Source organism: Phycomyces blakesleeanus, assembly GCF_001638985.1.
Source record: "Phycomyces blakesleeanus NRRL 1555(-) unplaced genomic scaffold PHYBLscaffold_34, whole genome shotgun sequence".
In the NCBI taxonomy this organism is placed as follows: Eukaryota; Fungi; Mucoromycota; class Mucoromycetes; order Mucorales; family Phycomycetaceae; genus Phycomyces; species Phycomyces blakesleeanus.
Window position 1 is genome coordinate 385,141 of NW_017265164.1, and position 20,226 is coordinate 405,366.

General features: G+C 37.4%; 7 protein-coding genes across 7 annotated transcripts; 2 read left to right on the plus strand and 5 right to left on the minus strand.

The window, feature by feature from the left end:
* Positions 1-79: 79 nt before the first annotated feature.
* PHYBLDRAFT_175015 (hypothetical protein) lies at positions 80-2,961 on the minus strand (the record flags this gene model as incomplete). The annotated part of the gene is made up of 10 exons (XM_018437390.1): positions 80-214; positions 297-888; positions 973-1,112; positions 1,176-1,564; positions 1,702-1,755; positions 1,845-2,077; positions 2,194-2,375; positions 2,497-2,539; positions 2,613-2,817; positions 2,874-2,961. The coding sequence occupies 10 exons, from the start codon at positions 2,959-2,961 to the stop codon at positions 80-82; spliced, it is 2,061 nt and encodes a 686-aa protein (XP_018284759.1).
* Positions 2,962-3,864: 903 nt separating this feature from the next.
* PHYBLDRAFT_73531 (hypothetical protein) lies at positions 3,865-5,925 on the minus strand (the record flags this gene model as incomplete). Its single annotated transcript, XM_018442872.1, has 2 exons — positions 3,865-5,406; positions 5,641-5,925. The coding sequence occupies 2 exons, from the start codon at positions 5,923-5,925 to the stop codon at positions 3,865-3,867; spliced, it is 1,827 nt and encodes a 608-aa protein (XP_018284760.1).
* A 656-nt stretch (positions 5,926-6,581) lies between these two features.
* Positions 6,582-7,166, minus strand: PHYBLDRAFT_152269 (hypothetical protein; the record flags this gene model as incomplete). Its single annotated transcript, XM_018432875.1, has 2 exons — positions 6,582-6,701; positions 7,116-7,166. 2 exons carry the CDS (start codon positions 7,164-7,166, stop codon positions 6,582-6,584), a joined length of 171 nt encoding a protein of 56 aa, XP_018284761.1.
* A 519-nt stretch (positions 7,167-7,685) lies between these two features.
* Positions 7,686-11,571, plus strand: PHYBLDRAFT_183804 (hypothetical protein). The gene is made up of 11 exons (XM_018438836.1): positions 7,686-7,865; positions 8,003-8,268; positions 8,385-8,579; positions 8,648-8,776; positions 8,937-9,081; positions 9,163-9,523; positions 9,675-9,860; positions 10,005-10,294; positions 10,391-10,635; positions 10,740-11,039; positions 11,209-11,571. Exons 1-11 carry the CDS (start codon positions 7,737-7,739, stop codon positions 11,447-11,449), a joined length of 2,487 nt encoding a protein of 828 aa, XP_018284762.1. The 5' UTR covers positions 7,686-7,736; the 3' UTR covers positions 11,450-11,571.
* A 650-nt stretch (positions 11,572-12,221) lies between these two features.
* On the plus strand, positions 12,222-13,663 carry PHYBLDRAFT_137228 (hypothetical protein). The gene is made up of 2 exons (XM_018429845.1): positions 12,222-12,321; positions 12,422-13,663. Exons 1-2 carry the CDS (start codon positions 12,271-12,273, stop codon positions 13,388-13,390), a joined length of 1,020 nt encoding a protein of 339 aa, XP_018284763.1. The 5' UTR covers positions 12,222-12,270; the 3' UTR covers positions 13,391-13,663.
* Positions 13,662-16,648, minus strand: PHYBLDRAFT_152272 (hypothetical protein; the record flags this gene model as incomplete). The annotated part of the gene is made up of 2 exons (XM_018432876.1): positions 13,662-16,221; positions 16,350-16,648. The coding sequence occupies 2 exons, from the start codon at positions 16,646-16,648 to the stop codon at positions 13,662-13,664; spliced, it is 2,859 nt and encodes a 952-aa protein (XP_018284764.1).
* Positions 16,649-16,952: 304 nt separating this feature from the next.
* Positions 16,953-17,714, minus strand: PHYBLDRAFT_183806 (hypothetical protein). Its single transcript, XM_018438837.1, has 2 exons — positions 17,643-17,714; positions 16,953-17,472 (listed from the first exon to the last, which is right to left on the minus strand). Exons 1-2 carry the CDS (start codon positions 17,647-17,649, stop codon positions 17,237-17,239), a joined length of 243 nt encoding a protein of 80 aa, XP_018284765.1. The 5' UTR covers positions 17,650-17,714; the 3' UTR covers positions 16,953-17,236.
* Between the last annotated feature and the right edge of the window lie 2,512 nt (positions 17,715-20,226).

A 20,226-nucleotide genomic window follows, 5' to 3' on the forward strand; every position in this document is an offset into this window, starting at 1 on the left:
TTAAAGAAAGAAAAGAAAATAAAATAAAAAAAAAAAAACATGGAAAAAGTAAAGTTTGAGATCTGAAAGCTATTCTTTCTTATGTACAAGGGGCAAACTGAGGGAACAATTCAGGAACAAAACCATGTCCCTTGAAGTATTTAATAGCATCCTCAGCAACCTCGGCAACATGCTCTGGAGTGATCTTGAAGTGCTTGTAGACTTCTTCATAAGGCTAAATAAATAAAAATAACAAGTCAATAAATAAATAAATAAATAAATAAAAAAGAAAGAAAGAAAGAAAGAAAACAACTTACTCCAGATGAACCAAAGGTGGTCATGCCAACCTGAGCATGCGAATACTTTTGCCAGCCAAAGGTAGACAAGGCTTCGACCGAAACTACCGGAACTCCCTTGAGCAGGACCGACTGTCTGTACTCCAACGGCTGCTCATCAAACAGCTCTGTGCATGGCATGGACACCAGACTAGTCGTGATTCCCCTTTTCTGCAAGAGTTCGGTTGCTGCCAGGGCAATGGGTACTTCTGATCCGGTACCGAGCACAATCACGTCGGGCTTGGTGCCCTTTGGAGCCGAAGACTGAAGCACGTATCCACCTTTCTGGACAGCCTCGACAGAGGATCCCTTGAGCTGAGGCAAGTTCTGGCGAGTCAGGGCAATCACGGACGGGTAGTCGTTGCGGTCAATGGCAATCAGGTAAGCGCCCGAGACCTCGTTACCGTCTGCTGGGCGGAAGGTCAGCATCTGTGGGGTGGCGCGGGTCAAGGCAAGAGTCTCGATAGGCTGGTGAGTGGGTCCGTCTTCACCGAGACCAATGGAGTCGTGGGTCATTACGTAGATCACACGGAGCTTGGCCAAAGCGCTCAGGCGAGCTGCACCCCAGCCATAACTAAATAAGTAAGCAAGTAAATGAATATATATATATATATAGTTTTTAATATCAATTAAAATAAGACACTATTGAGAAACTTACGTCAAGAAGTTGAGGAAAGTTCCTCCGAATGGAATGATACCTTGGTAGGCAGCCATACCATTCATAATGGCATTCATACCATGTTCACGAACACCGTAACGAATATAGCGTCCAGAGTAATCACCCAACTGAGTCGAAGGCTAAATTAAATTAAATAAAAAATATTAAAATCAATTAACCAAATATATATATATAAAACTTACAGCTTGGAAATCAACGGCTGTCTTCCAACGGGTATTGTTTGATCCTGTCAGATCAGCAGAACCACCCATGAGTTCTGGAATCACGTCCGCGATCTTGTTGAGCAAGGCCTCGGACAACTTGCGGGTTGCCATCGGGGAATCCTCTGGAGTGTAGCGAGGTAAGGCATCCTTCCAGCCCTCGGGAAGCTTTCCTTCCATGCGACGCTTAAAGTCCTGGGCCTCCTTGGGGTACTCGTCCGCGTACTTGTCAAACAGCGAGTTCCACTGCTCCTGGGCCTTTGCTCCTCTGTGGGCAATGTTGTGGTAAAAGTCATAGACTTCTTGAGGAACAACGAATTTTTCGTCGGGATTGAATCCAAACTTTTTCTTGAGCTGAATAATATCATCAGCTATAGTAATAAGAACAATATAAGTACAAAGAGGTTAAAATAATAATAATAAGAATAAGAATAATCATTATGATGGAGTAAAAGGGTACTTGGAATATATATACATATATGTATATATGCTAATTGACTGTACTAACCAGATAATGGACTTCCGTGAACCTTTTCTTCACCCTGGAACTCTGATCCAAAACCTTTTTTTATATATATATTATATAGATAGTTGATTAATATGGGCATACATATATATATATATATATAAAAGATAGATTAATAAATTTACCAATTGTGGTTCTGATCTTGATGAGAGTTGGCTTGTCAGTCACTTTCTTGGCTTCTTCGATAGCCTGTTTGATAGAGTTGATGTTGTGGTCACCATCAGTGACAGTCAATGTGTGCCAGCCATAGCTTTCGAAACGCTGCAAGACATTTTCGGTGAAAGAGACAGCAGTATCACCATCGATTGTGATCTGGTTATCATCATACAGTGCAATAAGTTTACCCAACTGAAGATGACTATACAAACATTAAATATCATTATTAGTTGTTGTTGTCTTTTTGTGTGTGTGTGTGTTTAAAGAAAAAGACAAGAGACATTATATATATTGTTTCTTTCTTTCTTTCTTACTTACCCAGCCAATGAACAGGCTTCAGACTGGACACCTTCTTGAAGACAGCCATCACCAAGAATTACGTAGGTAAAGTGATCCACGATTGGATAGTTGGGTTTGTTGTAGGTGGCAGCCATGTGAGTCTCTGCAATAGCAAGACCTACGGCATTGGCAATACCCTGACCAAGAGGGCCAGTTGTAACCTAATATCGAAACATTTAACAGTTAATATCCATTCAACCCGAATTCGCAACATATATTATCTCTCTCTCTCTCTCTCTCTTTCTATTTTATCTACAGCTATTATCATCATCATCATTTTACCTCTACACCATCAGTGTGACCTCTTTCAGGATGACCAGGTGTACTAAAGAAAAAGAAATCAATTGATTTGTTATTAAACATATTCTTTATGTATATATATGAATAGATAGACTTACCGACTCCCGACCATACGAAAGTCCTTGAGATCATTCATTGTCAAGTCAAACCCGAGGAAGTGAAGGAGAATATACTGCAAAGCACAGGCGTGACCATTTGACAGCAAGAAGCGATCACGGTTAGGCCAGTGAGAATGCTTTGGGTTTACATTGATAAAGTCCTTGAACAAGGCGTGTGCCATTGGAGCACAACCCATAGGAGCACCTTTATTTTTATTTTTATTTTAGAACACTGATACACATCTTTCTTTATTTTCTTACCTGGGTGACCAGACTTGGCTTTGGCTACTACATCAGCAGAAAGTACACGGATGGTGTCAATGCAAAGGTCGTTGATATCTCTGGGCATATTTATTTTTTTCTTATATTAAAGAAGTAAAAGGGAAAAGAGAAGAGGATATTGATCTTGAAATCTTCTTGTGAAAAATATATATTTGTATTTATTTATATATATTTTATAAGCTAAAAACAATAAAATAAAGCAGCGTAATTTGAACGTTAGCCTCGGAGAGAAAAATAAAATAAAGCAAAAAATAAAATAAAGGGCGACAGCAAGTATGAAATCACTTGTGCGTAAAAGAGAATGGTTTAGTGAGAAAATGGATACGTGTTTTGTATCTCCGTCCATAGCCAATACGCACATACATATAGAACAAAAGAAAAAAAAAACGCCCACATTTATGCATTACATTACATTACATTAGTAGTCCTTGTCTATTTTACAAACAACAAGAAGTACATGTATAACATTCTGTCTTGACAACCTTTTTATCTAGATAAATAGCTCCAATTCTTTTTTTTTATTGATAAAAAAAAATAACATAAAAGTGTGTTTATTATGAAGCATCAAATATTAGTATAAATGTCTTTGGTTGATTTGGACGTCAATTTTGACTTATCTGAAACCCTCCTACTGATTTTCTTGTTTCCATTATAGTCATTTAGATGGTAATGATAGATAAATCCATTGCAGGTTTTTTTTAGACTGTAAAAAAATAAAAATCCAAAGAAGGAAAGGACAATCTCAAAAATAAAATAAAAAATTATTTTATGAAAGTAGTGGAAAAATCTCTTATCTTGAGCATTTCTTTTGGAAATATCGATATTACATACAATTTATCTATAGAACGTATAAAGATGTTGTAATTGGCGTATTTATCATCAATTTATATATATATATATATAAATAAAAAGACTATAATAATAATTAATCAAATCAAATCGAATCCAATCCAATCCAATAAAAATCTAATCAATCAAGAATGAGTGTAATAACCTCAGTCTCGGTAAGAACCATCAACACATTCTTGAGAATCAATTGAACACCCAGAACACTGGTGTCATGCCCCTGTGTAAGATCAATCAGGGTCTGTGCCTCTGTATTGACGCGTGTGCCTGTTCGATGGTAGATGTACGCGTTCCGGCTGCTTTCCACAATCACAGCAAAATTGTTGTACGGATCATGACGTACGAACCGGCTGTCTCGTTTGGACGCCTGGACAAATGCAAACGCGCTAAACGTAGCCCTGTGCACACCCTCGATCGTCGTCGCAACGCCATCCCTCTTTTCTTCAAATCCAAACACCAGTCCATCCACATCCATCTTGACCCCAACCGAGGCCAACCCATTCTTGTTGTCCGGATCCCGGAACCCGTTGCTCAACCACTCACGCCCACCAGAAAATATTTCCTCAACCAGGTGGCCGAACCGGTTATAGACCAGAAAATGAATCGGCTGGCCCGCCTCATCAACATCCTCATCCATATCAGTCGCGGCCGGGTGGCTGGCAATCTCTGGCTGTTGAGATTGCGATTCAGGATAATCGGTCGTGAATTTGGCAAGACGGGCCGTCATCTCAGCCAGCCGCTCTTTCTCAACAGACTCCAGGACCTGGTCATCCATATCAAACACATGCGGCCATCTGGCATGTTCATCTTGCTTGGTCAGGAAAATGCTCAGGACTCCCTTGGCTCGGTCAATTGTCCAGGTGCTGTCTTGGACACTAATCGGCCCCCAGAGCTTGTTGTACGGAAACGACAGATTGACATCCTCGGCCTGCACCACCAAACTGAGGTGCTGGTGTGTCAAATTGCAGGCGATTGCGCTCTTTGGTGTGTTTTGGGGAATTGTGAATTGGATCGTGATATCTGAGCCATCCTGAGTCCACTCATAAGGTGCCTTTTTTGGTTGTTCATCATTGTTCTGATTACTATCCTCTTTTTCCTCTTCATCACTGTCAATTATCATTGTCTTTGGCTCTTCGTGAATATTCTCATAACTCGATTCACTGCCAAGAATACAGTGGTTGCCGTCCTTTGTGATCGCAACATATACAGGAACCTCTGGTCCTCTCTGGACATGCAGCACCTTGAGAATCTCGTGCTGAGTCGAGGTGTAGTTTCCAGTCGGAACATTCATCTCGACTGTTGCGATATTGAACTTGCTCGCGACCTCGGCCACACGGCTATAGACTACTGCCACAATTCTGTCCTCGACACGTCTGGCAGCCAAGAGTCCAAATGGAACAGGCGAGACGCCTTCGTTACCCTCTCCTTCATAATGTCCAGACAGAACCGAGCAACCACTAAAAGTGCCATTTGCGGACTGGTTGATACAAATGATCTCGAGATCACCAACGCCATTGGCAGCCACAAGGAGGTTTTGTCCGATTGCGATCAATGAGGGATAATGAGGATCGAGAGGAACGGTAATTTCAGGCTCGACATAGCTAGGCACATTGTTCAATGGACGAGTGAGTTGTCCAATAATGTGAAATTTAGTTTCTTGGCTTGACTATAGGATTTTATATATATATATATATATTTGGTTTTGGTTTTGGTTTTGGTTGTTTTTATATATATGTATATATAATTGATCAATAAAATATAAAGAAGAAAGTAAAAGAAAGAAATACTATTACTATCATAATACACTTTATTTTCTACTTCTTCTCTCTTGTACGCATAATTATGTATGTATATATAATAATATATATATATATATATATATATATAGTCAATTTCTTACCTTGTCATAAACAACCATTACTACATTATACTCTGTGTCAACATAGAATGCTGTTCCTGTTTGGTCATTGATTGGATAGCCATCAGCCAAATGACTGAATCGTACACGCGCCTGCAATTCACGGAATCCGATACGGGTTTGGCTAGAGTGCTGGGTTACTTGGAGAGGATCTCCTGGTATGGGTGTGCGAGATAAACGTGTTTCTTCGGGAAAAGTCTTTAGTTTGTAGCCCTCAAATGCTACATTGATGAGGTCTTGATCATGAGTTAGAGTTTGGGTGATCATTATAACCTTCTCTTTTTTTATTGTTAAAATAAGAAAAGAAATAGAACAATTAGTGTATATATAAAATTGAAACGTCAAAATTTCAAAAATTAAATAAATTAAAATTAAAATTAATATATATATATATATTTGAATAAATTAAAAATATGAAAAATACAATTTTACAGGTATTGATTGATCGATAGACAATAATGATATTTTGAAATGATCCAAGCTTAAGTATCACTTGTTTCCTTTGTATCAATTTTTATGATTTTTTTCTTCTTATTTTATATATCAATATATATCAAAGATTACAACACTTGGCAAAACAGCAAAAGTAACAGCAACCGTAACAGCAGCAAAGTCAAAGTCAAAGCTCGAATTAAATATGTATATAAAAGGAAGAACTATCCTCGGTTTCCTAGGACTATCTCTCTATATTCCTTATATATATATGTATGTATGCAAATTGAATGAAATAATTTTCCAAGGTCTATTAAAGCAATTCTATCTGTTTGTGTATTGAACAAACAAAAAGAGATTATAAAGCTACAAGTGCGTGTTTATCTACACTTCTTTATAAACACAAAATGACACATTTTATCTGCATCTGTATCTGTATCCGTATGTTCCATAGTTTTTTATTTTATTTTGTAATGTTATAATACAGCCTCTCAATATTGCTCGAGTCCTTGCGCGAGGGTCTCCTTGTCGTTTATTCTTCCCGAGAACTCAACAAGTGCAGTAGCAATTGTATTATTTCCACTTTTGAAGAGAATTCCACCGAATCCAAGCTACAAATAGGCGGGTTAACGATATATAAAAAATATAAATAATATGTGAACTAAAGGTTCTTTCTTTTTCTTTTTTATCTTTCCTACTTACAAGTATCTGGCTGTTACCTTGATAACCCCAGCATCATTATGGGCAATGGGATCGGAATCGGCTCAAAGTCAATCTTTTGTAAAGTGCTTGGCGCAGTGTTTGTAAATATAATGGTGCCTCCTTAAGTGATTTGCTAATATCAGTAGATTAGTTAGATATAGCCACTAATTCCAAACATCTGATATCAATATATATATAAATATAAATCTCGTTGCTGTTAAGGATAAGTCTACGATGCTCAGCTTTCATACTATACTCAATATTAAAATACAATTAATTCGTTCTGTAGATGCCTGAGAATGTCCAAAATAACAAGTACTTACTGGTTTGATGAGAGGTTTGCAGTTTGGTGTTAAAACCCTATTGATTCCCATTTTTCAATATCACTCAAAGTTTCATCCTTTATCTAGTCTCATTGTCAAACTACTTCAATCTCATCAAGCTCTGGAAGACTTGCTTATTTCTAGAAAACACCAATATCTCGTCAGTTGGATATTTATCAATATTCTTATCCAGGCAGTATGTCTAAAATAAAATAAAATTACACAACTAGTCTCTTGTTCTTTGGTACATTCTCACCAGAGAAATTACCATCAGATTTCTTGCTTTCTAGTTCTGAATAAAACTACGCCTCAACTTCTTTATGCTCTATCTTCTAAAAAACTCCACTGAATAGCACGAGTATTTGCATTGTTATATACGTATATACAGTCATTAATACAAAAGAAAAATGGATGGTTATTCAGTTCAAAATGATGAATAATTTTTATAAATTTGTGAGTGAATTGAAGTAAAGTGAATTAAAGAGTGTTTGTGTCACATGAGCCAATCACAAATCTTGAATTTCCCTTTCAAGACAGAAAAAGATACACCCTTTCAACGGAAACGGCGCTGGGAATATTACATAAAACATATATAATATATATATTAACTTTTCTTGCTAGATGGATTCCCCACAAGAATCACAATTCTTTCTTGGTGATTACATCAAAAGTCCAAATGACCTAGATTTGAACAAACTGAAGACTCTCTTGACAAAAAGAACAACAGAGCAAACCCAACTTGATCAAAAGGTAGATGAATGATTATATAAATATATATTTCTTTATTAGAATCATTCATTCATTCTTTAATGAATTCATAACATTGACTCAAATACGGACCTTATACTTTTATATATATATATACTTGAATAAATAACATACTGTAGCTGAATATAATCAGACAAGAGACGCAAACAGTATTAGCAGACTCGCGCAAAAAAGCATATAAAGAACAGACCTCGTTACGCGAACTCGACACTGCATTACAAAAAACCACAAGCGATTTGAATGAATATGATGTCAAACACAACCAACAAAAAAACACCGATCAGCATCTCTTACTAAACAATCTAAAAAACCTTGAGAATAAATTGAGAACTACCGAATATGCCAAAAGTTATATAAAGGCACTTTTGGTTGCATCAGAATTGAGGTAAATACCAAAAAGAATATTTAGATAAAAACTTATTATTTGGCATAAACCATTGGATCCATATTTCTAATTTTTATTTTATTTTCTTTATTATAATTCTATGTAATATGGATTAGTACAAAGTCATTGAATCTTGTTAAAAAAGATCCAGAAGCTGCAATTGTACCTTTTCGACAGCTCACAAAACTAAGGGCTCATGTCAAAAATCAGATCGACCAAGAACCACAAGATGGCAGTTACCAAAATCTAGTCAATCAACTTGAGAAATCTCAGCATAAGTTGTGGAAAGAGTTGAACCAAGTGTTGGAAAAGTATATAATTTTTTTTTAAAAAAAAAAAAATCAAATAATTTGTACTTTTATATTTATTCTCGTGTTAGTAATTTCAAAGACTCACTTCAGAGCTTGAACTGGCCAACACCTATACGACCTCCATATGGATTACAACTACGATCAAAGCTGGAGGGTTTTGAAAAGGCCTTTCACCACCTTCTCCTATTACAGAAATCGCAAGTGAACCTTTTATTCTTATATATATATTATATTCTTTAAAATTCATGCAAGACAAAAAGATAAAGAAAAAGAATAAGAATTGTTATTATTATTAACATGTAATACATATATATATATATATATATATATCCCTCTAAACCTTTTTGTGTTTTATAGATTAGAGCCTGAAGATGACAAGACTGAACCGCCTGGTGAAAAGAAAGTAGAGATCCCAATTCCAATAGCCATTATGCTCCAAGATCTTTCTCTTCGATTTAGATTCCATTTTGAAGGTTCAAAGCCTACTAATCGACTAGACAAGGTAAATAAATAAAGAAATAAAGAAATATATATATTAATTATTAATTTATCTGTGAATGTGGGGGGATATGGAACTAAATAGCCAGAATGGTACCTCTCACATGTCAAAACTACGGCTTCATCTCATCTGCCGTTCCTTGTAACAACTGTCCAGCCAATTGTGGACAGCGCCGGTCTAGACCAGACGCCCAGGATATCTGTCAAGGACTTTTTTATCTATGGTCTCCAGCAAGACGTGGCTCGAAAACTCAAAAAGACGATACCCCGTATTCTGAATCAACCCAGTTGGCTCAGCCACACTGTCCATGAAGTGCTAGAATTTGACAAGAGTCTTGAAAACGAATTTGCCTATACGCCTCCTAGATCTTCAGATAAGCGCAGTGCAGATGTCATTCTTGACAATCCAGAATGGTTTGGCGCCTGGTTTGCAGCGGAGAGACAATGTAATAACAAAAAACCAGAGGGCATCATTTGAATGACGACAATAGTATTTCATCATCATCACAACTATTATAATACGATTAGTAAAGAATGATTACGATTATTAATCCTACCATTGTTTATTTATGTATATGGTTTATTGATATGTTCTAGTTGCTCAGACCCGGTACGATGAAATTATACAGGATAGACAGGCCTTTGAAGCTGAGGCTGAAGAAGAAGGAGAAGATATAGGTTCCAATGGAAAATCATTGGGATCAGGAGGAGGAGGAGATCCAAGAAATATCAAAGGAACCAAATCTTCTGTCAAGATATTGAACCTTATAGAGAGTGTCACTGGTTAGTATTTGATTTGATTTACTTTTTTTTTAAAAAAAAAAACAAAAAAAAACAAACTATATTTAACAAGACTATTATTTGCTAATACCAACCACTAATATTATTTCTATTATCACTTTTGTTGATTATTTTATTTTTCTGTAGAGGCTTATAGATTGGTACCATCTCTTCAACAAAGATTCAGATTTCTTGTTGAGATTCAATTGACTTTACTTGGTCACTACCACCAACGCATATATTCAGCCCTGGATTCATTCGAGGCCCTAAGTTTGATCAGATCTGTGCCTGTTCCTGGGGCACTGCCAGAATCTGTCACGGGTGTAATGACAGCCACCGAAACTGGTGGAACCATATCTGCCCTGAAACGTTTGTACAGATGGTGGGCAAGTGCATACACTATTGGTGAAGGTATCCGGGATTGGTCTGAAGACGATGTAATTCATCACAAAACCATAGCTATAACTATATATATATATGTGTGTGTATGTGCAAATTTATATTTATCTATCTTTTTGTGTTTTGTGAGATAGTTCTTTCTTGACATGCAATATCAAGTCAGCCAAAACCCAAAAGAGGCGCAGACAGTTATGGATAGCCTTCCAGCTCATGAAAACATGTTTGCTCTTAGTCTGTCCAGCAATTGGGAAACACCTAGCAACTCATTTTTTGCCGAAGCATTGAATGCCTTTGACATGCTATCTCAAAGAATTGAAAAGTTATTTGTCAAGATTGTTGCAAAAGAATGGGCTACCAATGCAAGAGAATATGCAAAAAAGTAAGTGAAATGATAGTAATACTAAACCAGTCAACCAAAGCAAGCAAGCAAGCAAGCAAAAAAAAACAAGGATTTAATAAATGCATAAAAATAAATATATTTAGGGATACGTGGTGGCAGACATCTTCTGAACAACTCCCTGGGGAAATTTCAAGTGAACTATATGTTCCTTTGCAAGGTCTTAGGATCGCCTGTCAGTTCCTCTATAGTACCTTACCACTATCAGATTACCTGAGTGTCTATAGATCGATTTGTGAAGAAATCCAAGAATGGTATTGGCGCAACATAATTACCCAGAACCAGTTTTCAAAACAAGGATCATCGCAGCTCGAAGCTGATATGACACTTGGCATATGGAAGACTGGTAAACAATGGGTCAAGAAACCTGAAAATTACACCAAACGGTAAGTAAGCTATATTAGTAGTAGTAGTAGTAGTAACACAACACACACCATAGTATACTTATACTATACTACACCGTATGCATATAAGTGTGTGTGTGTGTACTTTGGAATGATTGTTTTTTATTTTCAAATTTGGCTATAATAATAATAATAATAATAATTTGTGTAGGTTGAAAGAGGCTACAAAGCTGCTTACAATGACATTTGATGGTGAACAAGACAAGGATGCTTTGGCTAGCCAAGCTCCGTTTAATCTAAGCTACAATGTGTTTATGAAATACCTTGCAGACCCTAAGCAGCAGTCCGTACTACAGGCAGAATTAGGAAAGCTTGGAATTGAGGTTTTGAGTTATGGGCAGATGCGGGATGTTCTTCGTCGAAGAAACGACATGCTCCACAATTGGAATTGATCACTATTATTTTTAAAAAAAATCAAATAAGAAATCAAATCAAATGGTTCTCTCTTCTCTCTTTCTGTGTAATGTGTAGCAGGATAACTGATTATCATTATCAGATCAATATTATTTTGTGATAATTATTATACTTGGATAGATACATAGATGTACACACCTTATTTTATCTTACTAAACCATATATGTATGATTATATGATCGAAAACAAAAAAAACTCAAAAAAAAAATCAAATCATTAATGGGCTGACCTTTGGTACCTTGCTGCTGTTTTACATTTTGTTGCGGAGACGTAAAACATACAAAAGAAAAGGTTGGTTATTAAAATCTGTATATACACACTTTTATAGAATTTATATAATAAACCAATAGTTGCTTAAGAATTGTATTTGATCATATATATTATTTTTTTACTTATATTCAAATGGTAACAATTAAAAAGTAGATAATTAAAGACATTTGAATACCCCCTTTATTTTTTTTATTTATTTTTTATAATTTTTTTTTTAAAAAAAAAAAGAATGACCAAGAAAGTTAAAGAAGTATATTCTTTCTTTAAAAAAAAAAAAAAAAATTATAGTTGTGTGTTCACCAATTCTTTTCTTTTCTTTTCTGTTTTGGGTGTAATTGTTGCGGAAATCCAATTTTTATTATTTCTTATTTTATTTTGTCACGCCACAATGGTTAATTCCTATTGTTTCATTTGCTATATAAACTTACAAGCCAAAAAAAATTACACTCTTTTATTTATTTAACCAAATATTACCTTGATCTTACATACCCATACAAAAATAAAATAAAATAATTCAAAAGCTTATATAATGGTCTCTAATACTTGTATTCAATCCATTTCCCGTCAAGACACATTAAGGGTAAGGCATATAGATATATATGTTTATATATATATGTGTGTGTAAAAGAGTTGTTTTTTTTGCGTATTTTAATTGAAATAACTAAATACAAGATTTACAGAGATCATCCGGAGAACCTTTGACGAATAAAGATCCGATCCGACTGAGACATGAAGCATTTGTCAAGAACCTGCAGAACTCGATTGTCAAGGCCATTGAACAAGTCGACGGTGGTAAGTTTGAGCGGACAAGCTGGCAAAGAGCCGAGCACGGTGGCGAAGGAATCACTTGCGTTCTGCAGGACGGTGCAGTGATCGAAAAGGCCGGTGTGGCAGTCTCGGTGGTCTACAGTGAGCTATCCGATACAGCCATCCAGCAGATGCGCCAGGACCGAGGCAAGTCGCTCGAAGGCCAGGGTCCCTTTCCTTACTTTGTCACCGGCATTTCGCTTGTCATGCACGGCAAGAACCCACACTGCCCAACCGTGCACATGAACTACCGCTACTTTGAGGTCATGAATCCCGACGGCTCAACAAAGCTCTGGTGGTTCGGCGGCGGCGCAGACCTGACACCCGTCTATCTCTATGAAGAAGATGCTGTCCATTTCCATGCCGTCCACAAGGCCGCCTGCGACAAACACGATCTGGCTTACTACCCCAAGTTCAAGCCCTGGTGCGACACATACTTCAAGAACGCTCACCGGGGAGAAGGCCGTGGAGTCGGTGGCATCTTCTTTGACGACCTGGCCGACAAGCCCGCCGAACAGATCTTTGCGTTTGTGCAGGACTGTGGCAATTCGTTTGTGGACGCATATGTGCCGATCCTAAAGAAACGCAAAGACCATGCCTACGATGATGAGCAGGTCAGGTGGCAGCAGATCAGAAGAGGCCGGTATGTCGAGTTCAACTTGATTTGGGACAGAGGCACTCGGTTTGGACTCCACACACCCTGTGCTCGCGTGGAGTCTATTCTGATGACCCTGCCACTGACAGTGCGGTGGGAGTACATGCATGAGCCCAAGGAAGGTTCAATAGAAGCTCGGTTGGAACAGGTCTTGAAGACCCCTGTGGACTGGATTCCCTTGAAATAAATATATATATATGTATATATGTATATTTATTTTACTTATCAATGTATTCAATGCATTCAATGTATTCAATCTATTTATTCATTTATTTAAAAGTCATCTATATTTTCTTTCTTCATTATAATCATTACCACTACTACTATCACTACTACTATTAACAAAACAAAACAAAAACAAATAAAATGGAATACAATTACAAAGTACAATTACAATTACAAAACATAACAATTACATCAAATACAAATACAAATACAAATACAAATACAAAATCAAACTAAACAAGCATCAAATTGACTCTGCCAAGTCTTGAATCCATACTGACAATCTTCACCTTGACCACTTCACCTGGATGAACTGTTCTGTCAAGCTTGACCAGACGTCCCTGAATACCCAACTCCATCACCGTTCCATTCGCCACCTCCATCGCACTGCCGAGTTCAGAAAACGTGGTCATGTTTCCAAACTGAACCATGTAATTCCATGTCCTTGATCCCTCATACTCCAGTCGCTTCAGCAGTTCAATCACCCAGGTCTGTGTGCTTCTCTGCTGTAAAATCGCCAGCTGTTTTTCCCTCATCTCAATCGGCGGCAGCATCGTGTTGAGCTGGCCAAGTCCAAAAGGCACCTTTGATTCTCCAAGCACGTGGGCTTTTAGTTGCCAGTGCACAACCATATCCAGGTACCGCCGCAAGGGCGATGTGGCACGGCAGTAGCCGTCCAGGATTCCCATACCGACATGAGGTAAACCTGGGGTTGTGGTGATTGTCGACGGAGGTATGATTCCCAGGGCGCTAATCAGAGTGTGCATTGGAATACTACCGTTAGTCGTGTTACGAGAGACTTCCAGAAGCTCGTTTCTGATCGCCAGATCAGACGTACTCGGGTTTGGATCCCACTGCTGAGTACGGAAAGGTAAAGGTAACCCATGCGCACGTCCGTACTGGCTCACAGTTCGACCAGCCATAATCATTGCCTCGGCCACCAGCATACGTGCAGGCGACAGGCTGGACCGGTCGAGCTTGAGCTGGATGTCAGGCAAAACGGTGCCGTAGTCTGGGTTCGTAAAGTGGGTGACAGGAAGCGGCAGTGGAGAAGGGGTGATGGATATCTGAGGGCTCGGTTTATTGAACACTAGCGACCCGTTACGTTTGCGCATCAGAGAATGTTTGTTTGTAAGGTGGAATAGATCGATGATATCTTGTTTGGCTGATTCTGGAATTGACTCGAGCCTATTGGTCTTGGATTGGTCTTGGCTTTTTATCTTGGCCTTGTCCAGCGACAGCGTGGTAAGATTCTTGTCTAAATCCAAACCATTCAGAGGATCATTCTCAGGAGACGAAGAAAGAAGAGAAAGAGGGTTGAGAAGAAGGTCTACATTGTCATAGTGGAGCTTGACAACATTCTTGACCACACTGGGCCGAACCTTCCAATCGACCAGATCTCCATTGGAGTCCACCCGGGTACTAAAGGACATCGCATACTGGGATCCATTGCGGTTAGGGGCCGCGTGTGCTGAAATACCCAGACTGAATTTCTTTGAAGACAGTTCTTCTGGAAGCATAGGAAAGTGTTTTTCGGGAAGATAGAGCGTTTGGACGCGCTCCTTCATCAGTTGAGCAATCTCATTGTGTGGTGATATGTATGCTGTTGGATCTGCAATGTGAACGTGCAACCAAGTCTGATGGCCATCTGCTGTTCTGGTGTGCTCAATCGAAATACCGTCATCGATTTCCTTTGCTGACGGGTCGTCGATGGTGTAGACCAGAAGATCACCAAAGTCATGTCGGATCGAGTCGCAGCTGTCGGTTACTGCAAATCCCATGGCACTCATATCGTCAGCCCGGTTGTTCAGGAAAGCGTCGGTGTAGCGGGCCATCTTTTGTTCGGTCTGTTTTGATTTCTTGGACCACACGTAATCCTCCATCAGACCTGCATCTTCCAAAAGCCCTACATTATCCCAGGGTTTTAGCATACCGATGTCCTTGAGGAACCTGACGGCCAGCGAACGATCGACCAAGATTGTGTCATAGCATTTGAGGGACTTTAGGATCGTAGGCACAAAAATCTCGTGCGGTGAGGCCAAAATGATTTTTGGCGATTTGATCCAGTCGACCACAAAGTTTACAAACATCTTGTCTGTGTCGGTAAATGATCCTGCATAATCCGATGCAGCAACTCTTTTGCAGTCTTTTTGGGGCAAGGTTCCGTCTGGATTTGCATTCTGATGGACGAATGAGATCAATTGCTTTGTGCGTTCCAGGAACCCAGTGTAAGCTTCGTTTCGCATTCTAATCCAGCCGATCAACTGCTCGATGTGTTCTGCCTTGTCCTGGGCCCGAAGAGTCCATTGGCCAGACCGACGTACGTGAGGGGTCGGGATAAAGTGCACATTGTCCGAAACGATGTGGAGAAAGGTGGCGTGCAACTGGGCATGTGTCGGTTGGTCCTGGGAAAACGCAAAGCGGGCCATGTCTTTGAGCGACACGACGCGCTCCTGGTCCTTTGAAACGTCTTTTAGGAAGTGATGATAGACATTATCCAGGTGTCTGTGAGACATGGCCTTGAGCTGTCGAATCGTGCGCTGGTATCCTGTGACAGCTCGGGCGTAATCAGGAGGTAAGGCAGCCTCGAGAGAGTCAGCAGTTCTGTCAACCACGGCCGGTTTCCTGACGTGCGGAAGGACATCCGAAGACTCCACAAATCCCGGGATTGTAAATGCAACCCCATCACTACGGAGGTCGACGATTTTTCCGTTTCGTAATAATACAGATAGTTTCTGTAGTCTACCGGCCATTTTCTTGCGTCCGACTACAATTCCACTATACTGGTGATTACTGCAAAATAATATATGTATATAAATGTATATAATTCCCAAATTGTGAGTATAGATAGATAAATATATAAAAAAAAGATACGAAATAATTTATTGTAACCATAGCTATATAATCTTGATCGCAATTACCTAAACACCTCTACATAATCTCCTAGACTGATTTCAGCTGGTGCAGGTATAGTAGACAGTGCCTGTTCTTCGGGTGGGAATGACAGTTCAGGAACCATGAATTGAGAATCGGCAATGAGAGCAGGATTCAGTTGTTCATTTCTCAAGGTTGGAGTGGTGTGTAGGCATTGTTGATTGACAGCTGCTGTTAATTGAAGGCGACAACGGTGTTGATTAGGTAAAAGACGGAGAAGGGATCGTTTGTGTGTAGTGTTTACAAGAGATCTTATTCCATGCTTGGTTGTGCGCAGCATTGACATTATGTATAGTGTGTTGTATGTAAATGTGTATACAAATATAAATAAATAAAAGGTATTAATTTATTTAATTATTATTATTATTTTTCTAAAGAGACGTTTATTTTTTGTGTGTGTTTTACCCAATTTCTGTATCTTTCACCCCCTTCCCTTTTTTTTTTTTTTAATTTTCCTTCTTTTGTCATTGGTGTGACTTTTAATTGAATCCAAAAAAAAAAGGAATCAGAAAAAAGTCACTATCAACTTGGGTTGGGTTGGATTCAATTATGGTGCACGCACTCGAAATTGCTTCCCCTCTTATTTTTTTCTTGTATATATATTATAATGTGGTATAATATGTTTGAAACTTGAAACATGTACAGGTAAAAGAAAAAAAGTAAGGAACAATTTATTACAAAATCCGTTATACTGTGATATGGATTTTTTTATATAAAAAAAAAGAAGAAGAAATGACAGAAAATAAAAGACATTTGTGATTTATCTCGAGAGTTGGAGTTGAAAAAAAAAAGATAGAAAGGCAGATTCAAGGCCTAAGGTATGGGTTGAGGCGAGGGAAATAGGTTTGTAAAGTAATAGAAGGGGTATAAACTATTACTGCAATAATGATTGACCAAGAGTAGAGACCTCGCCATCAGCCTCGACACCATCGACGTGCTCGTTGGCAAGCGAAAGGCTGCTAACAATGCTGTCGGGGACGCTGACTGCATAACCGTGGATGGCAGAGTTGTAACGGTGAGTGATGGTGGCACCAGTCTCCTCGACCTTCTTGGCCTCAGCGTCAATGATTTCCTGGGGAGTACCCTTCTTGAAAGTAACGATGTAAGATGCTATATATATATATATATATATATATTTAATAATAAGATATTATTAGTCAAAGTTGAAATCAAGTCGAGTCGATTGTGTCAAAAAAAATATCAATAAAAAAAATGTTGTATTTTTCTTTTTCTTATCTCTTTATTTATATACTAGGTCATAATAGTTCCTTTCAACTTACAAGACATTTTTGTTGTTGTTTTTTTTTAAAAGAGACAGAGATAGAAGGGCGGTCAGGTAAAAGAGTATATGTATAGAAGAGTATAAAGAAGAAGACACCAGTTTACGCGATGGTATTTTTATAAGGCTTCAAAAAACGCGGGAATTCTATTCAATGGTCACATGCAATCCGTGCCCCCCGAGTACGACCAATCGTTTCGAGATAAAAAAAACAGTACGTAAGAGAGAGAGAGAGAGAAAAGCAAAACCTTATATGCAACCTGTATTTGGAATATAAAAAAACAACTTTACTATTTTTAGATCTCAGGTATAATTATTATTTTATGGGTCAATATGAAGCTACATATTCGCCATCATTGCTATATACATATACTATATGTATAATACCTTTTAATTCTTGAAACAATTAATCTCTGTCTAATATATACTTTATTACACAAGAAAATAATAAAGGGTCCCAAGTTCAAAAGAAAGAAAGAAAACATTAATATATTGGTAATAACTGGTATCCATGACAACAAAGAAAAAGAAAAAAGAAAAAGTCAAATTACATAGCAATAAATTATTTGTTTTTCTTTTTAGTACACGTTGCCATGACTGAATGTTTTTTATTTATTTATCTATTAATAATATCTTATATACTCTTTTCAATAAGACGATGATAATGATGATAATAATGATGATGCTTATATCCACCACTGCTTTTAAATACTTTGTAAAAAAAATAAGCTGAGTTAACTTTATCTTGGTATAAGTTTGTATTGCCTCTACAGACCTTTATACAAAGAAGACCAAAAACAACGTTTAGCTTCTAAGATGATTTGGATCCACCATGTAAGAAGTAAATTATAAATGCATACATACATACATACATATGTACTTATAAGCACAAAATAATAATAAAAAGTCTTTCTTTTTGAAGAAAAAAATGGGGAGAGGAATTAAGACGTGTGTTGATTTCTATACTCCTTTAACAATTAGTATTGCTATTATGATTATGGGTTGTGATGATGGACATGATATTTACTTTATTAATATCGTTCCTAATTCATTCTTTTTTTTTATGCGTTATAGCCTTGCATTGAAACTCTTTAATCAAACAACTAAATGAAAATAGAAAGGGTAAGAAAGAAGTATTTGAGATATTTGATAGTAATAAGAAAAAGGAAGCCCCAAAGAATTCTTTTTTTTATAACGCCAAAGATCAATAATTGTACACATTTATTGTATGATTTCCATTAATCAAATCTGACAGACTCGATATTTGTAAAGGTCAATAATTGAATACCCCTTTCTTCTACCTTGTTTCTCTTTTATTGATTCGATCAATATACATGTATATGTGTTTCTTATTGAATATTCATATAATATATATATATAATTTTTGTTTTTGACCTTAACGAAACGGAAATTACACTCGATAAAGCAAGGTACACACACACACACATCATCCGATGACGCTTTGAACACATTGGCTGGATTACAAATATATATGTATTCAAATTACAGTAGAAAACTATAATATTATAACTAGTGATAAATATACCAAAAGTGTAGAATTCTCTCTATATTTTATGGTTTTGGGTCTTGGGTTCCTTGATCCGATCACAAAATTGTTTTATGTTGCTTCCTTCAATTGCTCTTCGCAAACGAGCTCCATCGTCTTTTGTTGCAGGATTATTTTGGTGTAAAATCACATTAATTGATATACGCGTTAGAGTCTAAAGCACATGCGTGAGTAAGCCAGGCTAAAAAGAAAGATAATAATAAATTGAGGAGCTACAGATAGATTTATAGACTTACATACTTGGATCATTATCCATTCTATGAGCCGACACTTTGCTAGTCGGCAATAAAATATGCCATCAAACTCATTCAACTCTAGAATCTATTGACGGTCTTCAAATGACTTTACCATAGTTGAAAAATGGCTTAGTCTACTTTGAACAATTAATATGTTGTATTTGCCAAAAATAAAATAAAAAAATTATACGTTCCGTTGAAGTAGGCTTCTATTCAACCTCCAGTCTTTTCTTGCCTTAGTAAAGAAGCAAGTTTCTGGTGGCGATTATGGTGTTTCAACAATTGTGTCCGTCTCGGTCTGTTTCTGACACCATACGATTAACTCACTCGTATTGCTCTCTATCTCCCATCAGGATTATGATTCGGAATACAAAATGAAATGGGATGCCATCTTTGACATCTTTTTTCTTCTCTTTATTTCCTATAGTTTTCGTGGTTAAAGAGGTGACTGTTATCAGATTAAACTACCTGTTACTCTCTTGACTAACTAATTAGATATGATATCTCTATTCTTTTTGCTCTTTCTTGTACTCTTTTCCCCTAATTCATTTTTTTATACATTTTAAAGGCAGCACATTGTATATGCGATGAAGATATCCATGATACCACCTTAACAACCAGAAAAGAATAATGAAAAACATTGTTGTTGTTCTGGACTTTTGTGAGTCATACTAAAAAATTATGCGCTTGAGGAAGATTATAGAGCAAAACGCCCATAGATATATACAACCTTTTTATTTTATTTTTATCAAGGGCAAAAGATTAATTTGTTTCAATTTTGA